Genomic DNA, 27,533 nt, shown 5'->3' with positions numbered 1-27,533 from the left:
GCTAACCATAATCCTTATTTCATCCAACCAGTGGGCAACTCAAGGAATAGTTTTGTAGTTGTCTACCAATTAGTATTAAAATAAGACAAACACAGGAATAATAGAGGCCTAGAAGTGTTGTTTTTGAATGGCGTCGAGAATCTGCCAAGAATGTTGCTGGGTCCAGGTGGAGTAATTAGCTACATCGTACATATATGCCTAACTTCACGGATAACGAATTCATGATGCAATTCCGGCAACAAATTGACGAGTAGTTCTTGAGCCTCCTAGGTGCTTGCTGGTCTATGAATAGCTGCACTTTTTGACAATAATTAAAGTCTTCTATATATGTATAGCTAATCTATACGTTACCTCCTAACTTGTACAAGTTTTCAACTACTATCAATAGCTAGCTGAAGGAGCACGATGCGACAGTGTATAGACTAGCTAGGGTGTCAGCTGAAATTATATATGCCAAAGCCGAATGCTGAAAAGAACGTCTCTCTGAATGAATGAACAGTTCAAGGATAGGACCTGCATGAAGATAATTCAGGGAACACCGCCGCAACTTTCACAAGTTCGGATAATAGCTCTTCTACCAGCACTCAGCGTACTGCAGTTAGTCTCTGGGCGCTACGTCTATGATTAGCTTGTAAGTCTTAAACTCACCCATTGTTTTTTTCTCCACGTTGGATAATTTCAATCCCTTGCCTTTTCTTGTCCTTTTTAATTTTCTGCCTTGTAATAAACCTTCAGACAAAAAATATTAGTCGTCATAGTAGTTGCTTGCTGCTACCTGTTACATGATTGAACTTTCAGCAGACAGTGAAACAAAATTCTTATTACTAATTTGATATACCACGATGTCACAATCCCGGTTATATAGCTTAGAGCCTCAGCTCCATGGGATATGCTAATGTACTCATAATAACCATTTTTTAACGAATACCCTACTCATAACCATAGCACCTCATCACTTACAATTTCCGGTCCATGTGGAATACATGACCCTAGAAACGTATGAATAGGAAAAACATAAAAATAGAACTTGATGATACCTTGAGGCCTGTGGGATAAGGAAACACAAGAAATGCAAGAATGGATGTTTGGATAGAGTGTAAGACAACACAGGAATTTTATGAAAGAGTGGCACTAAGAAAACTTTCCATGAAGTTCAGTAAAATTCTTCCAAAATCCCAATGGAACAAGCTATTTTCTAAACGTGTTCGTAGGAAAATGTCCTATATGATTCCAATCCTCCAAAATACCTTTTTAGACAAAAGGCCGATGGTCCAGATTTTATTGAAAGCCCAGCCATTAGTCCTGCTGCAGTCACCAGCTTAAAATCACCCGTACAGGAAACTTAAAAAAAGGTACGACCCCCTCCAGGTAACAAGCAAACTCAAAAAACACGCTCCCTCATGACACCCTTACAAACTGAGAGATTGAAGGCGCAGGTCTGAGGGACATCTAAAACAGTGACCCAACAGCGTACAGATTTGAAAGAAGAAGAAAAAAAACAGTGTAGAATCAGAACTTGAAAAGCTCAGGCCACCTTCAGTTCTTTCGGAGCGATATCAGCCCAGCCTTCAGTTTGGAGCTCTTTTACAATGCATAATACTACCACTTAAACTTTTCGTCAAATTGCCTCAGCCCTGTGGATGTACTATCCCAACCCAATGCATCTCTTACCCAGGACCGCACAAAAACCACCAAAGGTAAACACTAAGTGGTTGACCCCCTCTACTTTACCAGAGAGTTTGCAATGAATAGGCCCATCCAAATTTCTCTTCTTCAACTGTAAAGCTGTTTGAATCTTGTCTTTCCATAGCATCCACAAGAAAATCTTGATCTTCAATGCAAGTCTAGTATTCCATATGTCTGTAATTCTCAACTCAACACAGCCTGGATCAATAATCAATCTTTATAGGGATCTTGTGGAATAGCGTCCATATTTCTCCAGCTTCCAGGACGCAATGTATTTTTGATCGGTCAACTCTACATTTTCCAGAGCCTCGTGCAGCTCGCCCCTGCCTCTCCAAAATCCCTTCTAAAAGTCGGTGCTTCCACATCATGCTCCTCAACCGAAATATCAGCTTCGCTGCATATTCTGTAAAGCCGAGGGTATAAGATTTTAAATGCATACTGCCCGCTCCAAACATCTGCCAAAATCTGGTTCTTTTCCCATCCCCAATTACAATCACTCTCCCAATCTCCCAAACTTGTACCAATCCTTCACCTTGTTCAGTCTTGTCCAGAATTGCGATCCTCCCCCAGTGGCGGGCGCACGATTTGGACTATGGGTATTCAAAATTGAAGATGGCAGGAAAAAAAATGACAGACTAAATTATAGTTTTATAACACATAATAATTAAGTGGTAGCAGCATCATTGATTAATAAAATTTATCAGAAATTGAAATTGTCCAGCTACTAATGATCAACATATCAAAGTGGCAACATATGAAATAAATAGAGGCTAAAACAGTAAAATGGTAACAAAGATTATAACTTACAAGCTATAGGACAACTTTCCGTTCTGCAATGCTTTGGAAATGAGCGATGATGTCCTTATCCTTAGCTTGCATGAAGAATTCCCTTTCAATCAATGTGACCAAGCAACCATTCAAATATTTCTGCCCCATCTTACTTCTTCTCTTGTTCTTTATCAAATTCATTATAGAAAAGACCCTCTCAACACCAGCAGTTGCAACAGGGAGAACAAGCACCAATTTGAGAAGTTTATAAACAATGTCATACCGAGAAACCTTTCCTTCTTTAACTAGCATCATAGACAACTCTGCTAGACTTCTCAAATTTTTGAAGTTTTCATCATTTCTTACATCATTGATATAGTGGTGCAACTGAAAATGAAGCTGGTTTATTTATTGAAATTCAAAGTCATGTGGATAGAACCCAGCAAGCTTAACCAAGTTCTCAACATTAAAAGCAGAAAAGGAATTAGCTGGACTGAATGATGCCATGCATCTAAGTAGCTCTGTGTTTACCTCATCAAACCTATTATTGAGCTCTTAAACCTGTCTATCAATGACACCCAAAAACATATCAGCATGAAACCGGTGATAATTAATGGCACCTCTGTAGAACTGCCTTGATCTTTGCATAGGAATATACTTCCCATTCATGTCAACAACTTTAACATTGTGCTTCTCACAAAAAGAAGTGACCTTGGTAAGAAATTCTTGCCATCCAGAATCTTGTCTCAAAACATCCAGCTCTACCTCTGTAAACTCCAGAAGATCCATTGCATTTACGATATCTTGCTCCCTCTTTTGCAAAGCATTGCACAAGTCATTGGTGTATCCAGATATTTCATTCATCAAGTGTAGCAGGAAAACAAACTCAAAGGACTTAAATACTGTGAGCATAGTTTGAGCCCCATTAGCCTCAGCCCCTTTACTTTCATTCCTAATCCTAAAGAGAACTTTCTTGATTGAAGGATACAAGAACATAACATGCATTACAGTTCTGTAGTGAGATCCCCATCGTGTATCACCTGGCCTTGCTAAGCCCATCTCTTGATTCAATCCTTGCCCGGTTTCAATTTCACCCAATTTCAATGCTTCAATCATATATTCAGCTTGAGCAATGCGAAGCATACGGATCTTTTTACAAGACATCCCTAGAACATTCAACAAATAAGCAAGTTGCCCAAAGAACCAATCACAATCAGTATTCTCCTTAGCAACCGCTACAAGTGTTAGTTGAAGTTGATGGGCGAAGCAATGAACATAATAAGCAGAAGGGGACTCATCCATAATTAGTTTCTTCAAACCATTAACATGACCCTTCATATTACTAGCTCCATCATACCCTTGACCACGTACCTTGGATAGGGGCAATTGATATTTCATAAGCAAGGACTGAATTGCTTCTTTAAGAGTCAATGATGTAGTATCTTCAACTTGGACAAGACCTAGAAACCGCTCAACTGGTTCTCCTTTTTTATTGACAAAACGCAAACAAAGAGCCAATTGTTCCAATAGGTATGCATCACTTGACTCATCAGCAAGAATTGCAAAACACTCATCACCAAGTTCGTCTATGATAAATTTGGTTGTTTCATGAGCACAAGCATCAATGAGTTGTTTCTGGATCTTGTAATCTATCATCTGACAGTTTTGTGGTGCATTCTCTAGTACCACCAGATTAACCTCTTCAAAGTTTCCTGCTAGCCATGCTAAAAGTTCCCGAAAATTCCCCTTGTTGAGTGAATCCTTTGTTTCATCATGACCCCTAAAAGCCAACCCTTGACGCAACAGAAATCTTATGCACTTAAGTTACCATGTCAAGCGAGCTAGATACTTAGCCTTGAATTGTGCAGTGTTTGATGCAACAGATTCACGGATTGATGCCTTAGGTCTCGTGAACAATCTATATTTCTCTTCAGCTTCACTATGAGCACTATCGATACCACCAACATGCCTATGAATTCTCCTTTTCATATTCCAATTTCTAAACCCTTCAACAACAAAAGCATCTCCACCAGGAAATTTGCAGCTATCTTTGAACAAATAGCAAACAAAGCAAAATGCAGCATCTTTATCCACACTGTACTCAATCCACTTAAATTCAGCAAACCACTTATGTTGGAAGCGGCGCATACCTCCACAATCATGTTGCGGAAAAGCATCCCTCTTCATCTTTGGTTGACATGGCCCCAATGCAATGTATGCCCTTCTAACTGAATCTTGGTCATTGACATCATAGCTTGAGATCGGAGCCCTCAATCCAGGATCATGCTCAATGCCATAATCATTCTTGTCTTCATCACTAGAATCATTGTGTTCCACAGGTATGGATTCACCATCTTCTGTTGTACCGTTCTCTGGAGGCTGGTTGGATCTCACTGGTTCATGTGGTACCGTGCTTGTTTTACTACCACTCTGCCCTTGGAATAACACTAGTTGCATTTGGCTTAAATTGCAAGATTGATTAACATTCTCCGGTTCAGGTTGTCTCTTCTTTGCAGCAGCCCTTGCCATGAAAATCCTCAAATCAGTAGCGGCACTACCCTTCCTCTTCATGGTTCAAACCTAAAAGTTACACAATTTCACGTTGAACTAAATTCATGAGCATCCACATTTTGCAAGTTGATGTGCTATCCTAATTTGACAAACAATTGAAAATGCTCACCTCAATTTCACAAACAATCAGGAATAGCAATTCACAAAATCCACAAATCAGTAGACAGTAGGGGCTCGGCCGACTGGACTTGCGGAGGGTGGAGCCGGCGAGCCGCGGCGCCGAACGGCCGAAGCGTGGCGCACTGGCGCGCCCCAGCCGCCTACCAGTAGCGCGCTGCGCTTGCGCGCCCGTTGCCGCCGGCCCGTGCCCCGTGCCCGTCGACGGTCGGCCGCTGCGGCGCGCCGGCGCCTCCGCTAAGCTCCAGGCGCCAACCGCGCGTGCGGCCGTGTGCGCAAGCCGCCGGCCGCCCTCGACCCTCCTAGCCTGCCAGTCGCTGAGCGGCGAGCCCCAGACTACCGCCGGGCCCGGGCGCCGCCGCCGCCACTGCCGGTCCGCCGCTGCTGCCGGCCCGTCGCCCGCTGCGCTCGGCTCCAGGCGACCAGGCGCCAACCGCGCGCGCGGCCGCGCGGCGCACGCAGGCCACCCGCCGCCTCCTAGCCCGCCAGCCGCGACCTCCCGCCGGATGCCGCCGCCGCCGGATGCCGCTGCCGCCGGACGCCCTAGGGATCGTGCGCAGCCGTGGCCCGTGGTGCGTGTGAATGTGCTCACGCGTGGGGTGGGCCGGTGGGGGACTGGGGGCAGTCGAGTGGGCATGCGCAGGCCGGATGGGCCGAATGGGCCAGTTGGGCTAGTCGAGGGAGAGCAAAGTTGGCCTCCGGTGGGCCTTTTTGAGTGAAATGCTTCTGTATTTTTGTTTTTTTCATACATATACCTAAAATACACTATATATATGAAATTTTTTTGCAAAAATAATGGGTATTCAATTGAATACCATTGAATCTAAGTGGGCCCGCCCTCCCCGCGCCCTAAATGGCAAGATGCCATTGTCCCCTAGGTACTTCTTCCTCTGCAATCCAATACATATCCTCTGATCCTCACTCTCCAATCTATATATCTATTTTGATACCAGGGCAGTGTTCATGGCCCTGGTGTCTATAAAGCCCGATCCCCAAAACTCTTTTGGCTTGTTCAGCACTTCCCACTTTACCGCATGGTATTTCTATTTCTTGCCCACTCGCTGCTAGAAAAATTTTGCTCTGGCCGTGTCAATCCTTTGATGGGAGCAGATAAAATCCCATGATATACATTGGAATGCTGGTCAGGCTGGTATTCAACAGAATTCCTTTTCCCTAGCATGAAAGCTGTCCGCAATTCCAAGTAGCCAGCTTGTTCTCAATTTTAGCAGGTGGATCACTCAACTCTGTTTTAGTTAGCTTCACATGACTCAACGGAATCCCCAGGTACTTCATGGGTAAAACTCCAACAGCATAGTTAAAACATTTGGCTATTTTCTCTTGAGTTTTCTTATCAGCACCCACCACAAAAACTTCACTTTTATTGTAATTTATTGTCATGCCAGACATCACTTCATAGCAAAACAACAGGAATTTCATCAACGCTGTGGTTCCTGCATTGTTCTCTAGAAAAATCACAGTATCATTAGCATATTGGAAATGTGTGAGCCCTCCTATTAGTTCTGGAACCAATCCAGTGATCACTTTGTTGTCCTTAACCATTTCTCAGACTGCATTTCCATCCAGGTTGAAAAGCAATGAGGATAGCAGGTCCCCTTGCCTCAACTCCTTGTAACTTCTAAAGAACCCCCCTCTTTCTCCATTAAGGTTGACCACTACTCTCCCTCCTGTCACCGCAGACATTGTCCATTGTATCCATTGTTCGGAGAAGTTCTTCCTTTTCATCACCTCCTACAAAAAATTCAAACTAGCCTTAGCATACGCTTTCTCAATGTCCAGCTTCAGGACACTCCCCCCGTCTCTTCCTGGATCTCAGATCATGCAAAACCTCATGCAGGATCAGCACTCCATCTGATATGTACCTGCCAGGAATGAATGTTGTGTGGCTCTCTCCAACTACCTGAGCAGCAACCTTAGTTACCTCAAGTCAAAACTTCGGTTATAATTTTGTAGATGACATTGAGGAGGCAAATTGGTCTATATTATTCAGTGTTCACTGCTCCTTTTATCTTTGGGATCAGGGCAATCACCCATAATTTAGTCTTTGCAAGTCCAGCTCCCCCTTATGTAAGCTAAATGGCATCTCAAGAATATCATCCCGGACCTGCCCCAATAATTCCTTGAAAAAGAGTGGAAAATCCATCTAGGCTAGGGGCGGAATCAGGTTTCATCTCTCTCACCGCACCTTCCAATTCTTCCATGGTAAAAGGTCTAGTAAGCTGGTCGTTGTCTGCTTCACCCACCCTTCTTCGTCTGTCACAAAAGGATTCTTGTAGGCGCATCTTAGGCTCTTCCTCTCCTCCGAAGAGTTTTCAGCAGAATCCTGTTATGTGATACTTTAATTGTTGTGTTTCAGTTATTGTCATGTGTCCATCCTCCAAGCTCTTGATAGTACATTTCCTTTTCCTCCTGTTAGCGACAACATGAAAGTATCCAGTGTTGGCATCCCCTCCGAGTAACCATCTCTCACCACCCCTTCTCTGCCAAAACACTTATTCCTTGTGATACAGTTCCACCAACTCAGTTTCTAGTTTATATCTGCTTTCCCATTCTACATTAGTGAGGTCCCTGATATCTGCTTCCTTATCCTAAAACTGGATATTTAGTTTTAGATTCTGTTTCTGCCTCTGAATATCTTCACGCACATTAGCACCGTAACATCTGAGAACTCTCCTCAACCTTCCTGGCACTCATGCCAATGGTTCAATATATATGGTTTAGTTCTATCAGGCCACTTATTATCATTGACCCAGTCCTTGAAAACTTCCAGTAGCAGCTAGGATGGATCAAATCTATAGTTTTTTAATCTTACACCTCTAGCTTCACCATGAGTCCACCAACAACAGGTTGTGGTCACCCACCCTAGTGATGGTTTGAACAAAGGTTAAAGGGAAGAGAGTTTCCCAGGCTCCAGACACTAACACTCTCTCAAGTACCACCCTTACAGGGCTATCTTTTTTATTTCTCCAGATATAGTTGCCTCCAGATCTGTAGAGCCCCGTAAGCTTCGCTTCTGAAATAAAATCATTGAAGGCCAACATCCATTTATTTTCTATTAATATTAGCAGAGGACTTTTCATCAGCTGACATGATAAAGTTGAAATCTCCACCTATATAGCTATTGAATCATGTCCATCCTCAACTAGCTGCCTTAACTCCTCTAGGCAAGCCAGCTTCGTATTATCTCAAACAGGACCGTATACATTTATAAATTCCCAGTGCTTGAGAACAACGGTTCCTCATCGCAACCCCCCCCCCCCCCCACACACACACATCCAAAACTTACCCCTCTACAAGTCTCTATCTATAAAATTATCCTTGGCATTGTTAGAATCCGATAATTGCGAATATGATAAAAGTTTGCTTCGTATTAAGAACAACGTAGATGAATCTCATAGCAAACCCTATATCATGGAATTGGAGCAATCATGACAAGTATAGGATTTTGGCAAAGCCGATCGCAAATTTTTTTAAAGCACAACTCCAAAAGACTACAAGTGATTGTCACTCTCTCACAACTCTATTAGACCCTTTTAGGATACCAAATTACGGAGACTACGGCCATAGGTCCGGTACACTGAGTTGTGAAGGCACCACCATGGGTTTGATATATTAAATTTTGGAGGCAATAGCCACAAATTTGATGCACTAAATATTGGAGGCTCACAATGGCTACACCTTAAGGAGGCACAAATCTTATGCGCATAGCACGCGCTCTACTCACCAGAGGGCAGCAAACTCTTGCACGCAATCGCGCACTCTTTTTGTCGCAATGACGACTACTAATTTTTGTCTTCTCTTAAGTTCACTAATCTTCTCGAGCAGAACACGCCTTAAGTCGTGAAAGCCTTGGATCATCCGTCATGCCTAAATGCTAGCACACATACATGAGAAAAAGATCTAAGCTGTGCAAACGGCAGTGCCCGTACGCGTACAAGAGACAAAGATCTCGGCACGCAGTTGCTACGGCTAAACAAAGACCGAGAGCCTAAACACAATAGGCTAACTACTCGGAAGAAATATGGCCGAAACAAGAGCATGACACGAAACATTTATATTAATCACTGAATAAATTTCAGTAGTTTTCAATATTCTACAAATATGCTACATAATGTATGCATCTTTTTCTTTCAGATCAAGCTTCGATGATGATGCTCTAGGATGCTAAGCGTACCTCCAAAGGCATAGCTAGTTCCCAAGCTCGGAGGCTAAGCACCAATTACTATTCGGAATATCTCCAATGGCTCAGCTAGCTTCCAAGTTCAAGGGCTAAGCGCCAATAACTATTCGACGTGGCTTACACGGCTCACCTGGCGCATAAGCTCGGGGGCTGGATGTCGCAAAACTACTCGGATGATGACTTGCGTGAATATTCAAGATCCTTGAATTGATTATTCAATCATTTCAAGGCTCGAGGGCTAAGCTACACCCAATAATTGATTTTTTCAAATTGAAAGAAGAAAATTCAAGATTTTATTGACCCTCAGCCTAATTCTACAATTCAATCTAAGGCTCGAGGGTTACTCCATATGGAGTGCGACTTTCGTCGCCCTCCATATATGAAGATTACAGAATCAAGATGATCAAAGGCTTTAAGCACACCATAGCCTCATGGCAGCTTTAAGAAACTTTGAAAATTCAGCCAGACAAAATACTCGAGGAGCACTAAAACTACTCGGCGAGGATCTGAAAAGTACTCAAAGATTGCTGCATTCGACTATGAATCGCTCGGGGGCTTATCGGGGATAGATCCCCAGTACCCGTAAGGAAGGAAGAAGACGGACTCCTACTAGGATTTCTCTGTAATCCTACTAGGACTCATACCACGTAATCCTACTATGACTCCTCCTTGTAACCGACTAGTTATCCCGCCCCATGAAGCAGATCAAGGAGGGCAGGGGTACCTTGATCAGCAGGCACAACATGAGGGCAAATCCTCATACCCCAATACCCAAGCGCATGGCGCAATATACAACACCCCAAACAGGATGTAGGGTATTACACTACTCTAGCGGCCCGAACCTGTAAATATTCGTGTCTTGTGTCCTCACTTTTACCTTCAAGTTCCAGGTCCGGCGATCCCCCACCAACAAATCTACTACCTCGGGATACCCCTTCGTAGGTTGCAAGGTATAAAATACCGACACACCTGCTCACTGATACTGCATGGTCAGCCCGTCACGTTTTCCTTCTAGGCCACTACGACTGTTAGATTCTGCAACCACCTTTGTAGTCTTGCACTTGACTACAACTTACCTGACGAGATGACTTTCTTCTCCTGATCAGATTTTTACCAAATCTCCTAATGGTTGCACCACTTTTAAGATTTCCTATGACTCGATTTCCTCCATTAATTAATCTAGATAATTTTCATGACTACTTGCCCTTTGCAAGTAACTCGGATGACTCTACCTCAAAGTGATACGTCACAACCTTGGAGTTCTAGTGACCACACAGATACTAGATTATTTTTCAAACCCAGGATATATCAAACTCCCATCAATGTGCAATCGATTCCATCATGCATCCCCAATGTAATTGTTGCCACCTTAGGACCACATGCTCCTTGCAATCCACCAAGTGAATAGTTGCATACTCCTTGCAATCGGCCAAGTGAGTAGTTTCATTCACCGAGTGTAGATTCTTCGTCAATTATCTACCTTAGAGAATATATAGGGAAACATCTCCCTGAATCTATTATTTACATGAATATTACCATGTTAATTGATGATAAGTACATCACTTTCATCCTCACTTGCCACTAAGCATACTCCTCTCATAGTCCTCAAACTTAGACAATCCTTTATCATGTGACCCTCCTTCTCACAAAGATAGCATGTACGACTGCCCCTGCTCTTGCCTTTCTTCTTCCCGTGATTCTTGACTTTGCCTGCTCCACTAAAACAGCCAATGCTTGATCAACTGAGGATGAAGATTCCTATGGCATATTTAAGAACTTCACCTCTAATAGATATGCAACTGTCTCATTGAAGTTGAGAATAGTTTTCCTGATAAGAATATTCATCATCAATTGTTCCCGTGATGGTGGTAAGGATAAAGTTAGTATGATGACGTTATCGTTCTCCTCAATTTTCTCATCAACATTAATCAGTTGCATGGCAGGCTTGTTGAAGACATTCTTATGGTCGATGAATCGTCTTCCTCCCTCTATGCGCAACCTAAATAGTTGATGCTTTAGCACCCACTGATTTGTCTGCGACTTTGCTTCAAAGCTTTTTCATAATTTCTTAGATGAATTTTCTTTGATTACCATGTACTTTACCTCGTAGAAGAGATATAATCAAATTGTAAGGACAACTTTACACTCTATTACCTTCCATTCTTCAGTTGTTGTATTGTCCTATGCACCCTCAAGAGCATTAAGACTTGTTCGACAAGCACATCTCACACACTGCCATACGCTAAAATTTTCTTTGCCATCAAATTTCACTATTTAATTTCACATTTTTGACATCATCTTGATTTTATGTTTCCTAGCACTACCAACCTTCTCACAAGATCACCTTCGCTCTAATACCACTTCTTAGAATCTAATACCACTCCTTATGCGTAGCTACCTCCGGATCATAAATAGACATTGAGAGTATGATAGGAGCTTGTACCGTATCAAGAACAACGAGATTCATCAACGTTGTTCTTTAAACGGTGAAGTGTTGCGCATAACGGGAGGTGTCAGATGCTAAGAGATAGTTTCCTACAAGCAAACTCCATCTACATTTTTCCTTAGTTAGTTAAAAATGGGATCCTTAGCCTTCATGTAAATTCAACTTTTACTCTATTGATCAACCTTTTATTTTGAACTAGTAAAACTAACATGTACTTCTCATCTTCCTAGTGAATAGCGAGAATGAAATCAAATACCGTCCTTACAGTGTTGACCGCGGCAGCAATTGGGTTCATCATCGGGGTTTCTTTTCCTGTCCAAATCACACCAAAAGTATTCCCATCGAGCATTGGTGATGGAAACTGCACCTCCCGTAGCAACATACTTGGCAGATTCTCGACGCCATTCAGAAACAACGCTTCAACTGTGGATGGGACTCCACTCCCGATGTCAAATGCCACTTCAGAGGTACCGTTCTGAACTTGTTGACAATTTAATCCTATACCGGTATGCTTCCTCTATATGGATATATAGATGCTCAGGTTCTCCATGCTGAAACAGAAAGAATCCAGTTAAATAAGTTTCTCGTTCCACACTTGATATTGTTACTTTTTTTTCTTATATGGTATGCTGTAGAATGTTGTTTCGCCGGCAAAGCCAAAAGGCGCGGACAGGCTACCGCCAAATATCGTAGTACGAGAGTCTGATCTTCACCTGCGCCGGCTGTGGGGAGACCCGCGTGAGGTCGCTGATCTTAGTAGTCTTTCATTCGTAACTCTGAACCTTTTTGAATTGATTGTTTCCTTTGGCTGATTGAACTTGTGGCATCACTGACCAGGACACGCCGACTCGCAAGTATCTTTTGGCGCTGACAGTTGGTTACAGTGAGAAAGTCAACGTCAATGCGACGGTTCACAAAGTGAGAAGTAATTTCTTGATGTTTTTTCCCAGATTTTTAATAACCACTCATAAATTAACACAACGATATCATGGATTTGTCCTTGCGAATAATGCATCATGCAGTTCTCCGAAAATTTCGACATTATGTTATTTCACTACGATGGACGGACAACAGAGTGGGACGAGTTCGAATGGTCCAAGCAGGCCATCCATTTCAGCGCCAGGAAGCAGGCCAAATGGTGAGGAGCTACCATTTGTCCATCATATATGCAAATGCCACAGATGCAGGTTTATCCATCTGATATGATTGTTAATAATGTTGGAACGGAATGCGGCGTCGGTGGTATGCCAAGAGGTTCCTGCACCCTAGCATCGTCGCACCGTATGAGTACATCTTCATCTGGGACCAGGACCTCGGCACTGAGACCTTCGACGCGGAGGAGTACATCAAGATTGTGAAGAAGCACGGGCTGGAAATCTCGCAGCCAGGCATGGACATCACCAGGGGGGCGAAGACCTACGACATCAACGTCAGAGTGAGCGACAACGAGATGCACAAGTAAGTTTCAGCTTGCTACTGATATTCAATTGTATGCTCATCATAGATCCATGCAATTGAACTGGGATTGTTAATATCTATGCATAGATCGACGTCTGCAGGGGGGTGCGGTACGGACGTGCATAGGCGGCCGTGCAGCGGGTTCGTGGAGGTGAACTCGCCCGTCTTCTCGAGGGAGGCATGGACATGCGTCTGGCACATGATCCAGAGTGACCTGGTTCATGGCTGGGGGCTTGACTGGAATTTCTGGAGATGCGTCGATGTACGATCGAACTCGCCCTCCTCAATGATATCCTCTGCTGATCTGAACTTCCGTTGATCGCTTAAACCAAAATTTGAATTTGCAGGATCCAGAGGAGCAGATGGGCGTGGTGGACGTGCAGTACGTGGCGCATCACGAGGGGTTCACTCTCGGGGACTCCGGGGACGTGGATGGGAGCCGATGGAAGGTGAGGCTCCGGGCGTCGGATGAGTTCCGCATGTTCAATGCGAGAATGCAGGACGCGGATGACAAGGCCCAGGCAGCAGCTCATCTTGTACGATCCGAGGCAGCCCCGCGATCTTAGACAACATCGATGTCGGTAATAATATGGAGGAAATGGACTCCCAAAGTATTGTCCTCCACAAACATGGCGGAGCAAATTGAACAACAATCATCGCTCATGATTGTTTAATCTTTTCTTGGTGGGAGGATTTAGGAAAAATGTGGTTAGACTGTAGATCTTGGTCGAATTTTTTTTCACGAAAACTACGGCAATATATTTGCCGAGAAATTTATTAGAAGAAATAAGACAAAGAGCAAAAGCCAAAAAAACATGCTACAACTCACAATTCAGCAGCCAAACAACCTCCTGGGGCATTACTAGTATAGAAAGCAAAAACAGCAAAGAGAGCAAACCGCCGGGTACTACTGTTACGAAAAACAGAAAAGGGAGCAGCACCACAACGTACAAACCAAAGAAAAGGGTCCTGCTTGCTGGGAGGGACTGAATCAGTCCGGCTTCTTTGCGAATAGTCCCTCCGTTTCAAAATAGGTCATTTGAGTTTTCTATATACATGATTTTTACCATGCACCTACTAGATATATCTAGATACATTCCGAATCACATATATATATACAAAAGTCAAAACGATCTACAATATTGAATGGATGGAGTGCTAAATATGGAGCAACGGCTAGCTTTTCGGAAGTGTGATAAATACATGTTCATAACCTCCGAAGTTCATAGCTATCTGCTTGCACCACCGCTAGCTTTTCAGCTATCTTACACCACGAAGTTCATAGCCATATTTCAAGGTCAATAGCAAGAGAAGCACTTGCAAGGATATTGGAGTTCCTTAAATGAAGATTAAGAATATCATATCAGGAGCGCTCAGAGAGTATCAAGTGTGTGCATCCACCCGTTACTTTGACTTTATATCATGTCTTACTCTAGGTCGTCATGGGCATCACCTAAACAACTTAGTGGGTTGTTTTCGTAAGTCCTCAAGAAGGAGCCTTTGTGGGAGTACCAAGAAGGTTGTATACTATTTGGGATATGTCCGTTGCAGAGATGAAGAATGGATACCTATTAGAGAACTTGTCCTTGCATGTATCAAGGACTAGGAGTAATTGTCGACTCTTTGATACCTTAGAAAAAAAATCAGCTTTTCTAACTCTCATTGTATTATGCAATTTCAATACCTTTTCTAATAATGGATGATACATTTCCAGCTTCAGTCATCCTCTTCCGCGAATACATCGGACCACAAGTGTTATAAAGATAGGTACATGTTCCAGAAATATGTAGCCAAGACATCAAAACTTCTTAGAGCAACTCCAAAAGTTTCTTTAAAATTGCCCTAAAATCTTATTTAGGGAAAATAAAAAGAATCTTTACGTGGGTGAAAAAAACACCTACGTCGCCCCACGAGGCCACGATCCTTCCCCGATCACTCCCGAACCGGTCGTCCTCGGAATTTCCGGCGCGTGCAGCGGTGACTGGTGTGTAGCGGAGCTTCTGGTGCTCGGCGTCGATTCGTTCATGGCCTCGACCGCCGCCCCTCCCTGCGCCTGCGGCGCTCCATTCCTATCTCTGCGATGCCCTCTCACCCTGTCGTTCCCCTTCGTTTCCTTTCCTCCCGCCGTCCGCCTTGCCGCATCGCCGCTTCTCGCGCGCCGTCTCGCCGTCTCGCGTCCAAGGGCAGCCTCAGCGCTGGACGCCCTCGTGCTGGAGTCTGACAACGAGGACGAGGAAGCGGAGGTGGAGGAGGAGGCCGGGGCGGGCCTGTTCCAGGGCGAGGCGTTTGCGGCGGGGGCCGACTCTCGGTGAGGTCCCCCTAGCTGCAGGTGTTCGAGCTCGAGGAGCTGCTGGAGCAGTGGCGGCGGTCAAGGATCGCTTGGCTCTGCAAGGAGCTCCCCGCCTACAAGCACTCCACCTTCACCGGCATCCTCAACGCCCAGCGCAAGTGGATCACCCAGGACGACGCCACCTACGTCGCCGTCCATTGCCTCCACATCCGCAACAACGACGCCGCGTTCCGGGTCAGTATTCAGTACTCCGAGCTGCCACCTCCCTCTTATTACCTGTTCGATCAACTGCCTCTTACACTGAATTATTCCATAAATGTGTGCTAACAAGTTACAGTTCTTGCTCACGAACTGTTCGATGAATTGCCATAGTTGTAACTGCACAGTAGGTTGGCATGTTGTTGATTCGAAAATTGCTCTCCGCATCCAGCTCTGCCTGCTGCGGCGTGCTCCGCGGCATCCTTCTCCGCCGCACCGCCTCCTCCAGCTCCTCTGCTCTCTGACTACACAACGTCTCTGGTGGTACTCCGACCCCACCTAGACAGGGGGCGCTAGGAAGCTGACGTAGGAAAGGTCGGAGGGGGAAGCTGCCAGAGCCAACAGAGGAGTTCACGTGCTGACATGACCAGTTTTGAAGTATTTAGACGTTTATTATCTAGGATCTGCCGTGGTACCACATGATTTTAGGAAAATAAATTTTTAGTAGAGTCCCAAATAGATAGTTTTGGGGGAGAATTTTTTGGTAGACTCTTAGAGTTGCTCTCGAGGTGATTAGGCTAGTAACTTTAATTTTGATAAGAAAAAATTATAGAAACCTAATTTGCCGCCTTTTAGTTATCTTGGTCCTTTCAGTTACGTTAGATAATTCTAACCATCGCGCCAGGGTCATACATATATACTCCTTTATTTGCGAAGGAAAAATCCTTGTAAAGATGTTTGGGCGTATCGGAATGTATATTACAAAGGCTACACATTGGGCTATGAGTCCATCCATATTTTGAAAGTTAATTGCCGTCAGGATTTTTTTCTTTAGCAAGAATGTCCACGCAAAGAACTGACACTCGGTTCTCCTTTGCCCCTCGAGGTCAGTGGGAATTTCAATTTTTTATGGCGCCCACAAAATTGAACGAGGTAATAACTGCTTTATGGTCACCTGAACTATCAGCGTGTCAGCGACAATCAATTCTGGTACGGGAATACTGTGCACTGTCCTATCGCCAATGCGAGCAACTGAAGAGTAGTAGCTGAAAAACTCATTGCCTGCTACCCTGATGCCTAGTACTCATAAAGTGCAGAGATCGATAGGCCGAACAGTGCAAGGCAACCAGGTTAGAAAATTAACCCTCACAACGAAGATCCGCCCACTAATCTCCACCAGTAAAAGCATTGATTGGATCTATCGAGATGAAGTTGTACGATCACAGACGACAACGGAGACACGATTTTTGTTGATAAGGTTCAGCCTAAGCCTATATCCCCAGGGTATGACTACGAGCGCTCCTTCCAAATACCGCAACATCGGTCGCTCCGGGGTCCCAGCATCGTGCCACCTTCCCCTGTGAGCCTGCCGCAATGTCATCATGGTTACAATAGCAGTCCTCTCATATTTACGAGGCTCAGGTTACAGAGTATGACACGGACTCTACCATATACTGCTAAATACAACTCAAGTCACATCATAACCGGACTCGTACAAATATTCAACACTAACAAACTCCACCTTGGTGAATATTCCACCATCTTGAAGCCGTCAATGCGCGAACCTCCATATATAGCAGACTTGAGTTGTCGCCTTTGCCGCTCTTTCAAGAGCTGACCGAAGAAACATTACTATCCCCGCAATTCCCAACTACGTGACTCCACCTTACAACTGTGCACCTTTCTCTTCTATCAACTATAACAACCCTAGCAAAATTAGCCTTGCTTAGTGCTAAAAACAGTGAAAATCAACATGGCAGCTCTGTTTCTCACAAATTTAGATACAAACTCGAGTCAAACCCTTTATAAAAATTTGAGTGCTACAAGTCTACTACAAATTCACTTATTTGACCCAGGATCAAATCTCAATTGAACCTTTCCAAAACTTGAGTCAAAACAAGCCAAAACGGTCAAACTCAGCTCAAACTCAATTGTAGCTCGATTCTGAAGTCCAGGCGTTCCACCAAATTTTGAAGCCTTGTATCTTCAAATGTAGCTCGATTTTGGACCCAACCTTTTTTTAGAAGTTGAAGCCTAACCTGTGAATAAAAAATCATATAAAGGCCAAAGTTCAAGTTTAGTTGAAAAAAATTTCAAATAAACCCTGTCCAAACATCACCCCTTCGCCTGAACCATGTCGCACCCCTTTCGCCAGAGCGCGCGCCGCATGCTCCAGCACGTCGCCACCGCATGGCCCAGCGCCACCGGTGAGCTCCGCTCGCCCTATCCCCGGCGTGATGGGACAAGACGACGCGCCGTCGTCCCCAATACCCTCACGAGCTGATCCTATCCTCTGCCCGTGATCCTTTTGCCCTATCCCGCGCAAGCTTCGCACCCTCCGTGTGCACCACGCCATCACCCCTCACCGGCGAGCTCTGCTCCGCCAACCATTGCCATGACGTGACTAGACGCGAGCCACCTTCGCCAATCCGTCCGCCAAATAAAGAGGCTTCTGCACGCCCCGTATCCCGCCAAGCCAATGGCCTGAGGATCTTTGCCCTTGAGCTCGTCCTCCGCCCGCCAATGGTGCCCCGACCAGCTGTTCCCCCACTCCGTTTCAGCCATGCAACTCGCCTCCGCTGGCTCCACGCCACCCCGCAGCTCGTCCCCTATCCTATAAAAGGAGCAATTGCACCACCTGCTCCTTCCCTCGCACGCGCGAACGCCCAAGCTCCAGCAAAGCTCTACTGCAGCACCGCCTCGCTGTGGAGCTCACTGCCTCGCACTGCCCCACCGCTCGCCACTGCCCCGCTAGCTCCGCAGCAACCACACGAAGCTCAGCCCACCGTTGGCCGCCAGGAAGCCCGCCGGCGTCGAAACACCGGAGCTCCGCGCTGCTGCCCGCGAAGTCTTCCACATGGCTGTTCGCCGTCGTTTCACCTCCACTGCCGCCAAAACTCTGCCAAGCTCCCTGCGGTGAGCACACCCGCACCCCCAACCCCTTTTTCCCGTGAATCAAGCCCTAGATCACAGGGACCGATTTGAGGAGTTTTAGAAGTTGCAGGGGTCTAGTTGTAGAACCCGAGGGTAGATCTGTGAATATTTGAACAGTCCTAGGACCTATATGTAAAATGGATTTAAATGAACTAAATTTTGGAGAAGCACAAAAAATTTTAGAAAAATCAAAAAAATGCAAAGTCAACTCTGTTGAACTCAGTGAAATGTGTAGTTTCATAGAGAAATAATCTTGCACATGTTCCTGTAGAAATGTTTTACTTATGATTTATTTCTTGTTTAAGCCATTAAATGCATAATAAATCATAGAAAAATGGTAAAATAGCAAAACCACTTTTATTAGCTTTGTTTCAGTCAGATGGTGCTAGGAAAAATAATGGTTACTGCTAGAGACCGAGTGAAACATGCTTAACATTTTGTACAAATTTAAATGAAGAAAAAATATGGAAAATAGATGTCCTTCACTAAAAAATCATGAAAACTTCACCAAAGTCTCTATCATACACATTTAACCCACTGCTAAAGGTTCACCCTCAGAATCACTGTATATTTTGAGATAAAAATGGTTAGGTACATGCTACCTTAGGGTAATGAAACAATTTTAATTATTTTTGTACTAGTCCAATGGATCCCAAATTTTTACAGTAACTTAGTGATGACATGGTTGAATTACTGCTAAATTCTCAATATCATATGTTGCTGATTGTATATGGAAACAAAATTTGGAAGATGAACCAGTTTAAATAAATAAAAGAAAACATTCAAAAATAGGATAACTTTCCAAATAAACCTTGAGCAACCCTAGAGTGACCCACCTTTCTTTATGAAGTCTAAATTGTAAAATCTTATATGTGTACACAATCACCATCAAAGTCAACCCCGAGTTTTATACCACAACATACCTTACTTCATGAAGATAATGAAAGTTTAGAACCTTGTTTAGGTGAATGTGGTCGAAATGCAATTTACACTTCAACAATAAATTCATGTTTTGCATCCTGCATGTGAAAGTATGAAAAATTGAACTATTGCATATGCATCTTGTGTAGAAACAAATCTCGTAGACAAAAAGTACGAGCTGACGCCTGCTGAGGAGGAAGGATCTGCCGAGCTCCACCACGTCGAGGCCGAGCAGGAGATCAGCGAAGCATCCAATGAGCTCTTCACTAACATAATTCAGGAAAGCAAGCCCTGGAGCATAACCCAGTTTTTCTAAATTTATGCACTACTTATGCTAGTTATGTTTGTGCATTAAGTTTATAAGAGTTGCTTGAAACCCTAGTTGCATGCCCCTAGGTACCTATGTGCTAAATACTAGTATGTTAAGACGAGTAGTTATAATGCTAAACAGGAACTCGGTAAAAGTCAAGCAATTTCCTGTCACTTGCGAGTTATAGGAGTTGCTTGTTTACTTATGTTGGAATCATAAGGATTGACGGGCGGGGCTGGGCTATATGTTCTATTTTGGTGGATTGCTGGATTGCCCCGTCTATCTAGAAGAAAGCTGCTAAGGTCGTAATGTATCGGCATTCGTGGTCAAGTATTTGAAAGTACTAATCTCATACCTAGTATGGAATAGGGAAGCCTAGTACCTAATTGAACTGGGACGTGGGCATACTCCCCGCTCTCTCTGGAATGGAGTTCCCCTCATGCATCGTATGAGTACAAGTGTAGTCATGGTACGGCAACGTTCCGAGACCGTGGGGCCTTGTATCCAAGGGAAGTGGGCCCTAGCCACGTGCTTGGGAATTGATGGGGATGGTTGACATGTGTGGACCCGTGGTGGTACGTAATGTCGTGGGATTAGGTTCACATTGCAAGGTTAAGAAACTCGATTTGAATCGTCTGCCAGTTTGAGACTACTTGATTACTATTCTGCACTGAGTAACAAGTGGAACAGAGAATGATTATTTAATGATCAGGATGCTTGACTAAAATGTTTGCTCAACATGCTTACGAAGAATATGTGCTTACCTAGAATGGTTAATCGACTAGAACCTGATGCTAAAATTTGAAAGTAAGGATCTACTTTAGTTGCATTTGGCAAAACAAACCCCCAGCCAAAAAGCCTTGCATGTCTAGGAGTCGGTGGAGTAGTTGCTACCCGATGGGTAAGTCTAGTTGAGTATTAGTATATTCAGCCTTGCTTGTGGCTTTACTTTCAGGTAGCTTGGATGTTAGTGTTTTGGCTGCTAGCGTTACTTGGCCTACCTAGCTCCCTCCGGGTTGGACGGTTTAGTGGGATCCCTCCTCAGACGGTGAGGACAGGGGTCATTGATGTCCGGATCGACTTTGTCATGATATCATGTATCGACGTTTAGCTTCCGCATATTTTACTTCTTCGTTGTTTGAAACCGTGCAAACTATGTCTGAATTTTGAAAAACTCTGATGTAATAACTGTGAATTATGTTAGTGAGGTCAGAATGTTATCCTTGTAACCACTCACCTTCGTGTGAGCAATGCTTCTTGATCCTGTATATGTGGTTTATCGGATGAAATCCGACGGATGACTAAGTTGACTTATTTAAGGTACATGATCGCGTGTTAGGCGACTTAAGTGCACTTTAGCCAGGTTAATTTAGGAGGTTCCTCCACATCACCACAATCTTTACCAACCAAAATTAGATACCTCTCTAGCAATATTAGCTAACTAAATCTAACACCATGGTCCAATTGATTGTATACATGGTACTGAGAACCTCACAATCGATAGCGAGTCAACAGATTTCATAATTTTGAAAATTATGTATATCTAATTTATTGTGATGAGACCCTTTCTCTCTCTTTATAAATATTTTATCATTTCAGCAAAATTGGTCATGCGACACATTATTTAGGAATGGCCTAAAATCAGAGGCTCTCTTAAATAATAATAACAATATATTAAATGTTAACAAAAACTCCTGTGCCATCCATATCCGTTACCACCTTTCAGACTCAAGTACAGTAGTAGCTGAAATAGTTTGCCTCTGAGAATTGAGGCGAAATACCTTATGGCCCGCACCTTAAAGTCAATGGAAAATTTTAGCCATCGCATGACCTTGAAATTCAAACAGTGGTGATGGGCTGTTGACAGCTGTAAGCATTTCAAGTTATGAATTGTAAGCGCACGGATAAGTTGTAGCTCTCTTTCCTCATAGTACTCCCCTAAGGTTTATCAATCTATGGAACTTATAGCACAAGATCTATTTTAACTAGCATTGTTAGTATGGACTTGGTGTTGATGAGTGATCCAGATCTAATCTACTAAAGATGCACATATAGATAATAGATAGAGCAGAGATAACTAATGTAGAGCAACCTAGACTATGCATATATTGTAATTCTGAGCATAGATAGCAAAACAACACAGATATAATCTTAGTAAAAATCATCTTTAAATCTACACCTCCGATCCAGCTCCTGAAACCCCTTATCTTACACAAGAAAGATCATGTCATGATCCCCTCTATCAGCATAGGTAGATTAAAGGCACGATCAAGAGAACATGTTATAGTCATTAGTAGATCAGGCATGCAAATCCAATCACCATGACCACAAGAACATCCTAAGCAATCTTTCATCAATTAATAGATTGAAAAGCAAGCAAACCCAATAGAGCATAAAATCGTAGAAGGAGATACTTAGATCGCTAAGAACATGAACACATATATTACTTCACTATGAATGATTGTACATCACAAGATCACCACCGGGATCCTACCTTGATTTTGATGACTCCTAGCTCCAGAACTCTGACGTGATCACCCTGTGAGCGTGATCTCCCTCATAGGGTGATCGCGCCGGCAGAGGCTCACCTATGCTAACCCCTGGCAACTGCACGATCCTCGCTCTCCGAAGTAGTGTCCCTCAAGCTCCTTCTGCTTCTCTGCTGCTTCACGTCGACTACGTCATGTCCAATCTGTGGGCTTGGTGGTTTTTGGCGGTATTTATAGTCCAGAGGGTGCGTGGAAAAAATTGGAAGGCGAGGGGGCGAAGGAAACCCCCAGGCCAATTGACCTAGGAGGGTGCCTTCCTTTTGCCCTCTCGCATCCTGCTTCGTCTCCAAGTCTTCTCGGGTGCTCAGGAATCTTCTTTTCACTTGCATGTTGCCCTGGCATGTCGGTAGCTTCAGGATGTGTCGTTGTCAAGATCAGCGGATCAAGACTTAGACTAGTAAATTTCTTTTATGCGCGTAAGCCTCAGGTGGTTGCGTGGGAGACACAGATTTAGACTGGTTCGGGCAAAAGAGGCCCTACGTCCAGTATCAGGGATGTTCGTGCTGCCCACGCGGGGATTCTGTAATAGAGGGTTACAGATCGACGAGAGAGGGACTGGTCCCAAGTCTCTTTGGTGCTTGCGCTCTTAGGGAGAGTTGTAGTGTACTATGGCGTGTGGGAGAAGAAGCCGATCCCCCCCTCCTCCGGCCTCGGGTTCCACCTTTTATATCGCAAGGGGGCGGCCGGAGTTACAATTGGGATCGGGTAAAAAGAACTGTAAGAGTAAAGCGTAGAATGGTAAAAGGCATGGCAGGAAGAAGGAGCAAGACCCTAGGCGTCCGATGCCTCTGCCGGCCCCGGACGCGTGCCGGCGCGCATGCCGGAGGGGGAGGTCGCCGTGCGCCAAGTGCTGTTGCTTCCTGCAGATAGCTTCTTCGATGCTCGTAGGTGTCAGATCATGATGAGGGTGTTCCGTCGTTACCCCAGCGTCCGTTAGGGAAGACAGTAGATGCCGCTGCTCAGGTGATGGCTGCTGAGAGGGAGAGCGTCACATCTGTGCTGTGGGATGCGCGGGACCCGAGGGTGTGTGGGCCCCGAGGACAGGCCGCTCTCTCCTTTGCTCCGGTCGGCGCAGGCCATGAGTACCCCGCGGCGAATGAGAGCCGGCGGCCGGCACTGTAGCCTGCACAGGGCAGTCGTGCACGGGTACTTGCGTCGGGTTGCGTGAGGGGCGCGGTCGCCCTGCCCTCTGCTAGATCTGCGGCGCATTTATGGCGAGACCGACGGGGGGACCCACAGGATTTTGTCTGTCTTGCCCATGTGGACCGCATCCGAGGGGGATCCCGGCCCCGGAGGCCCCAGCGCGCCCGACTCCTTCGCTTGGGGTCGGACGAGGCAGAACTTCCGTGGCACAGGGTCGGGCGCCCCCGACCCTGGGGTCGCGGTTGGGCGAGGCGGAAACCTTGCGGAGGGGGGTTGGCCGTTCCCGATCCTGGCGTCTTGATCGGGCGAGGCGGAGTTTTGATCACGTCTTGGTGGGCCTGGGCCTTCTGCGTTTGCTTCCTTAAATGGTGTCTTAGGGGATCGTTAATATTTCCCCCCAACAGTAGCCCCCGAGCCTGTGGTGGAGCAGGAGTGCTCTTCCGGAGGTTTCTTTCGCTGTTTTGCCGCGGGTTCTGTGTTATGGCGCTGGGGGAACCTGCAGTTTGTGACCACACGCGTGGTAGTTGGTTGCGAGACTAGCCCCCGAGCTCCTGCTCATTGCAGAAAACCGATCGGGAGGCTAGGTCGACTTTTTGATCGTTGCCCCTCAAGCGTCCGTTCGCTAGGACGGAGGGGTTGAGCCGGGCCACGTTATCCGCGTTGGACGAACCGTGGTGCTCGTTTGAGCTGCAAACGGGTAAGCTTGAGTGGAGTCCCGGTCCCCGTTCGGGGGGGTCCGGCTCGGGCCAAGCTGGTGGCGTACTCCAATTTCCCGCCGGCCAGTTCATATAGTTCCCGAACCCGTTCGACCGGATCTGGGGGCTCGTTGCCTTTCCCCGTGGAAAAACCAAGAACTTTGTACCGGCGGGACTCAAACGTGAGGTTGGGGCGCCCTTGGCTTTCGCTCGCCTGGGTATTGGTCGCTAGCGGATCCGTCCCTTCTCACCCCTTGCTCGGGGGATGTCCTGAGGCAGCTGTCGAACCCGCGTTGGGCCAGCTTTCGAACCTCTGGACCGTAATGGGCCGTAGGGGCGTTTTCAGCCCCGTATCCCTTTCTTACCTCTCTGTGGGCCTTGGGCCGGAGCGGAGCGGTTATTGCGCCTGGGCCGAACGTGGGGGGCGTCGTGGGCGCGTTACCCGGGAAGTGGAGTTATGGAAGCGCCGTCCCGCGGATCGAGGAAGATAGGATGTTTTCGCGGCCGATCGTGCGCGCGGTTTTCGAAAAGGAAACGGGCGTGGCAGGGGCGTACCTGGCGCCGCATTTATGGCGGCCGGGGCGTCGATTTGGCTTCCCCGGTTCCTTTCTTATAAAAGCAGGAGCCCACCGCACCGGTTCCTCTCTCCTTTCGCATTCGAGCCTTCTTGCCTCCTACTCGTCAGTTCATCCACGCTCGCCTCGTTCCCTTCGCTCTAAGCCGCGCTTTCTTCTTCCACCTCCGTCGATCTCCTCCTTCTCTCGGCGATGGCCTCCAGGGGAGTTTCTCACTTCACCTCCAATCGTGCCGAGGGCCTGGTGTGGAAGGGGCTCCTCTGCGAGAGGACGGAGGCGGGCGAGTGGGTGCTGCCGGGGCTGGAGCAGGTCCCATCGCCCCCTGCCGGCTACGTCGTCTCCTTCGCCCACTTCCACGAGCGGGGATTCGCCTCCCCCCCAAGCCGCTTCTTCTGTAGGCTCGTCCACCACTACGGGCTCGAGCTCCAGCACCTCAACCCCAACGGGATCCAGCACATCGCGGCGTTCGTCGCGCTGTGCGAGGGATTCCTGGGCATTGAGCCCCACTTCGAGCTGTGGAAGTACTTCTTCAAAGTGAGCTTGTACCAGAAGGCGGGGAAGGCCGGGAGCCAGCAGCGGTCGCCTCCGGTGCCAATCGGGTGCGCCGGGATCCATCTCCGTCACACTCGCTCCAAGGAGTACATGACGGTGAAGACCTCGGTGTCCCACAAGGGGTGGCACAATCAGTGGTTCTACGTGAAGAACTACCCGGACTCCCCCCTGCCAACCTTCACCGGCCGCACCATTGACGCGGCGCCCGAGGTATGGGCGTACGGGCCGGTGGAGAAGGAGAAGAAGAAGATCTCCGACTTGCTGTAGGCCATTGAGCAGCTGAAGCGGAGTGGGCTCACCGGTGCCGGGGTCATCGGCGCGTACCACGCCCGGCGGGTGGCGCCGCTGATGCTCCCGGCCCGGCCGCTTGGCGCCATGACCCCCGACGCGCCGCCCGAGGGCACTGCCCTGGCGACGGGTGCGCTCGCCGCCTCCGAGATCCGGCAACGGCTCCGGGAGGCGCTGGAGGACAGGGACGTCGACTACCCGATCCCCGGGCATCCGCCGATGCGCCCGGAGCCGGGCTTCGTAGACCTGGTAAGGAGTTGGGACTTCGTTTCTCTTTCCTTGTGTCCCGCTGTTTGTTGTTCTGACGCGGATCTGCTTTACGTTTGCAGGGCATGCTGACCCGGGTCGCGGACTCCCTTCCGCCGGTGCCGGAAGATGCCGAGCGGAGGGCTCGCAACCGCCGCCAGGCCGAGGCGCAGAAGCGCCGCAAGGACAAGGAGACAGAGAGGAGGCGGAAGAAGGCCGCCAGGGAACTCCAGCGGCGGCGGAGGGGGCGGTCGTGTCTAACGACGACGACGATGAAGAAGAAGAAGAAGAAGAAGATGAAGATGAGGAAGAGGAAGAGGAGGAAGAGCTGGTTCCCCCCCGATCGGGGGCTTTACTGATTCGCGATGCGCCCCCGCAGACGGCTGCGGGGGGTGAAGTGGCGGAAGCGTCCGCCCGGGCTCCGGCTCCCCTGGGCCCTGGGGCTGTGCCTCAGGGGCCAACACAGCGCGGGCCCCAGGAGCCGGCGCGGACCGCCCCCCAGGGGTCGGCGCAGCGCGCGCCCCAGGAGCCGGCGCGGACCGCCCCTGAGGGGTCGGCGTAGGGCGTCCCCCGGGAGCAGGTGCGGGGCGCCACCTAGGGGTCGGCGCAGGGCGTCTCCCAAGAACGGGCGCGGGGCGCCCCCCCGGGGTCGGCTCAGGGCGTCCCCCAGGAGCGGGCGCGGGCCGCTCTCTCGGGGTTGGCAAGGGATGCCGCCCCGGTGTTGACACGGAGCACCCCTCAGGGGCCTTCAGAGCCTGCCCCTGCCGCCGCCTTGGGCCCGGCACGGGGCGTTCCCCAGGAATCCGCTCGGGATGCTCCTCGGGGATCCGTGGGGCCTGCCTCCGCCGCCGTGCCTGCCAGTGGAGGGCAGCGAGGCGGCGACAAGCGGCCACTGCCAGATGCCCCGGGGTCGGCGTCCGGCTCCGGGTTGAAGCGCGCGCGCCGCCCCTGCGCTTTGAGGGCGTAAGTTGACTTTCCCTATGTGTCATCCTTCTTCTCTTTTTTCGTTTGTTTTTGCTGACGCCTGGCCGTCGATGTGCAGCACTTCTCCCCGTGGCCTCTCTCTGCAGCTGGCGCCCAAGAAGGCGCTGCGGATGTCGTCCTCCTCCGGGGGGCGGGCCGCGGCCCCGCCAGCGGCGATCGGCGGGGTTCCCGGTGTGGCCGCAGGTCCCCCCGCGGAGGTGGCCCCTGCGGAGGCGGCTGTCGGAGCGGCGGCAGCATCAGCGGCAGGAGGGGGAGCGGACTCCACTCCGCCTCCGGCCCCTCTGATCGCCCCTTCAGCTCAGGGCGTGATCCCCTCGGGCCCACAGGTCGGGGAGGTGATCGACCTCGACGCCGACGAGGCGGAGGAGGCGGTGACGACAGGAGGCAGGGCGGATGCCCCTGCTGCCATGGTGGGGTCAGAGGCGGAGGGGGAGCTTCCTCCCGGAGACGCGGCGGCGGCAGAGGCAGCGGTGACAGAGGCAGGGGCCTCCGCCCCGGTCACTCCTGCGGGAGTAACTCTGGCGGCTGAGGCGGAGGTGCCCACAGGGGTACCGTTGGCGGCCTCGGCGGTGACGAGCGTGCAGGCGCCGAGGCCGTCGGCGGA

At 47.7% G+C, this 27,533-nt stretch overlaps 1 protein-coding gene and 1 pseudogene across 1 annotated transcript; one reads left to right on the top strand and one right to left on the bottom strand.

The window, feature by feature from the left end:
* Nucleotides 1–2,426: 2,426 nt before the first annotated feature.
* Nucleotides 2,427–5,779, bottom strand: LOC140223202 (uncharacterized; annotated as a pseudogene).
* Nucleotides 5,780–12,028: 6,249 nt separating this feature from the next.
* Nucleotides 12,029–14,136, top strand: LOC117860374 (uncharacterized). Its single transcript, XM_072294745.1, has 7 exons — nucleotides 12,029–12,253; nucleotides 12,422–12,529; nucleotides 12,624–12,704; nucleotides 12,809–12,923; nucleotides 13,025–13,244; nucleotides 13,332–13,506; nucleotides 13,592–14,136. Exons 1-7 carry the CDS (start codon nucleotides 12,029–12,031, stop codon nucleotides 13,808–13,810), a joined length of 1,143 nt encoding a protein of 380 aa, XP_072150846.1. The 3' UTR covers nucleotides 13,811–14,136.
* The last annotated feature ends 13,397 nt before the right edge of the window (nucleotides 14,137–27,533 follow it).

This window comes from Setaria viridis, chromosome 6 (assembly GCF_005286985.2).
Source record: "Setaria viridis chromosome 6, Setaria_viridis_v4.0, whole genome shotgun sequence".
In the NCBI taxonomy this organism is placed as follows: Eukaryota; Viridiplantae; Streptophyta; class Magnoliopsida; order Poales; family Poaceae; genus Setaria; species Setaria viridis.
This window is presented reverse-complemented; position numbering and strand designations above follow the sequence as displayed.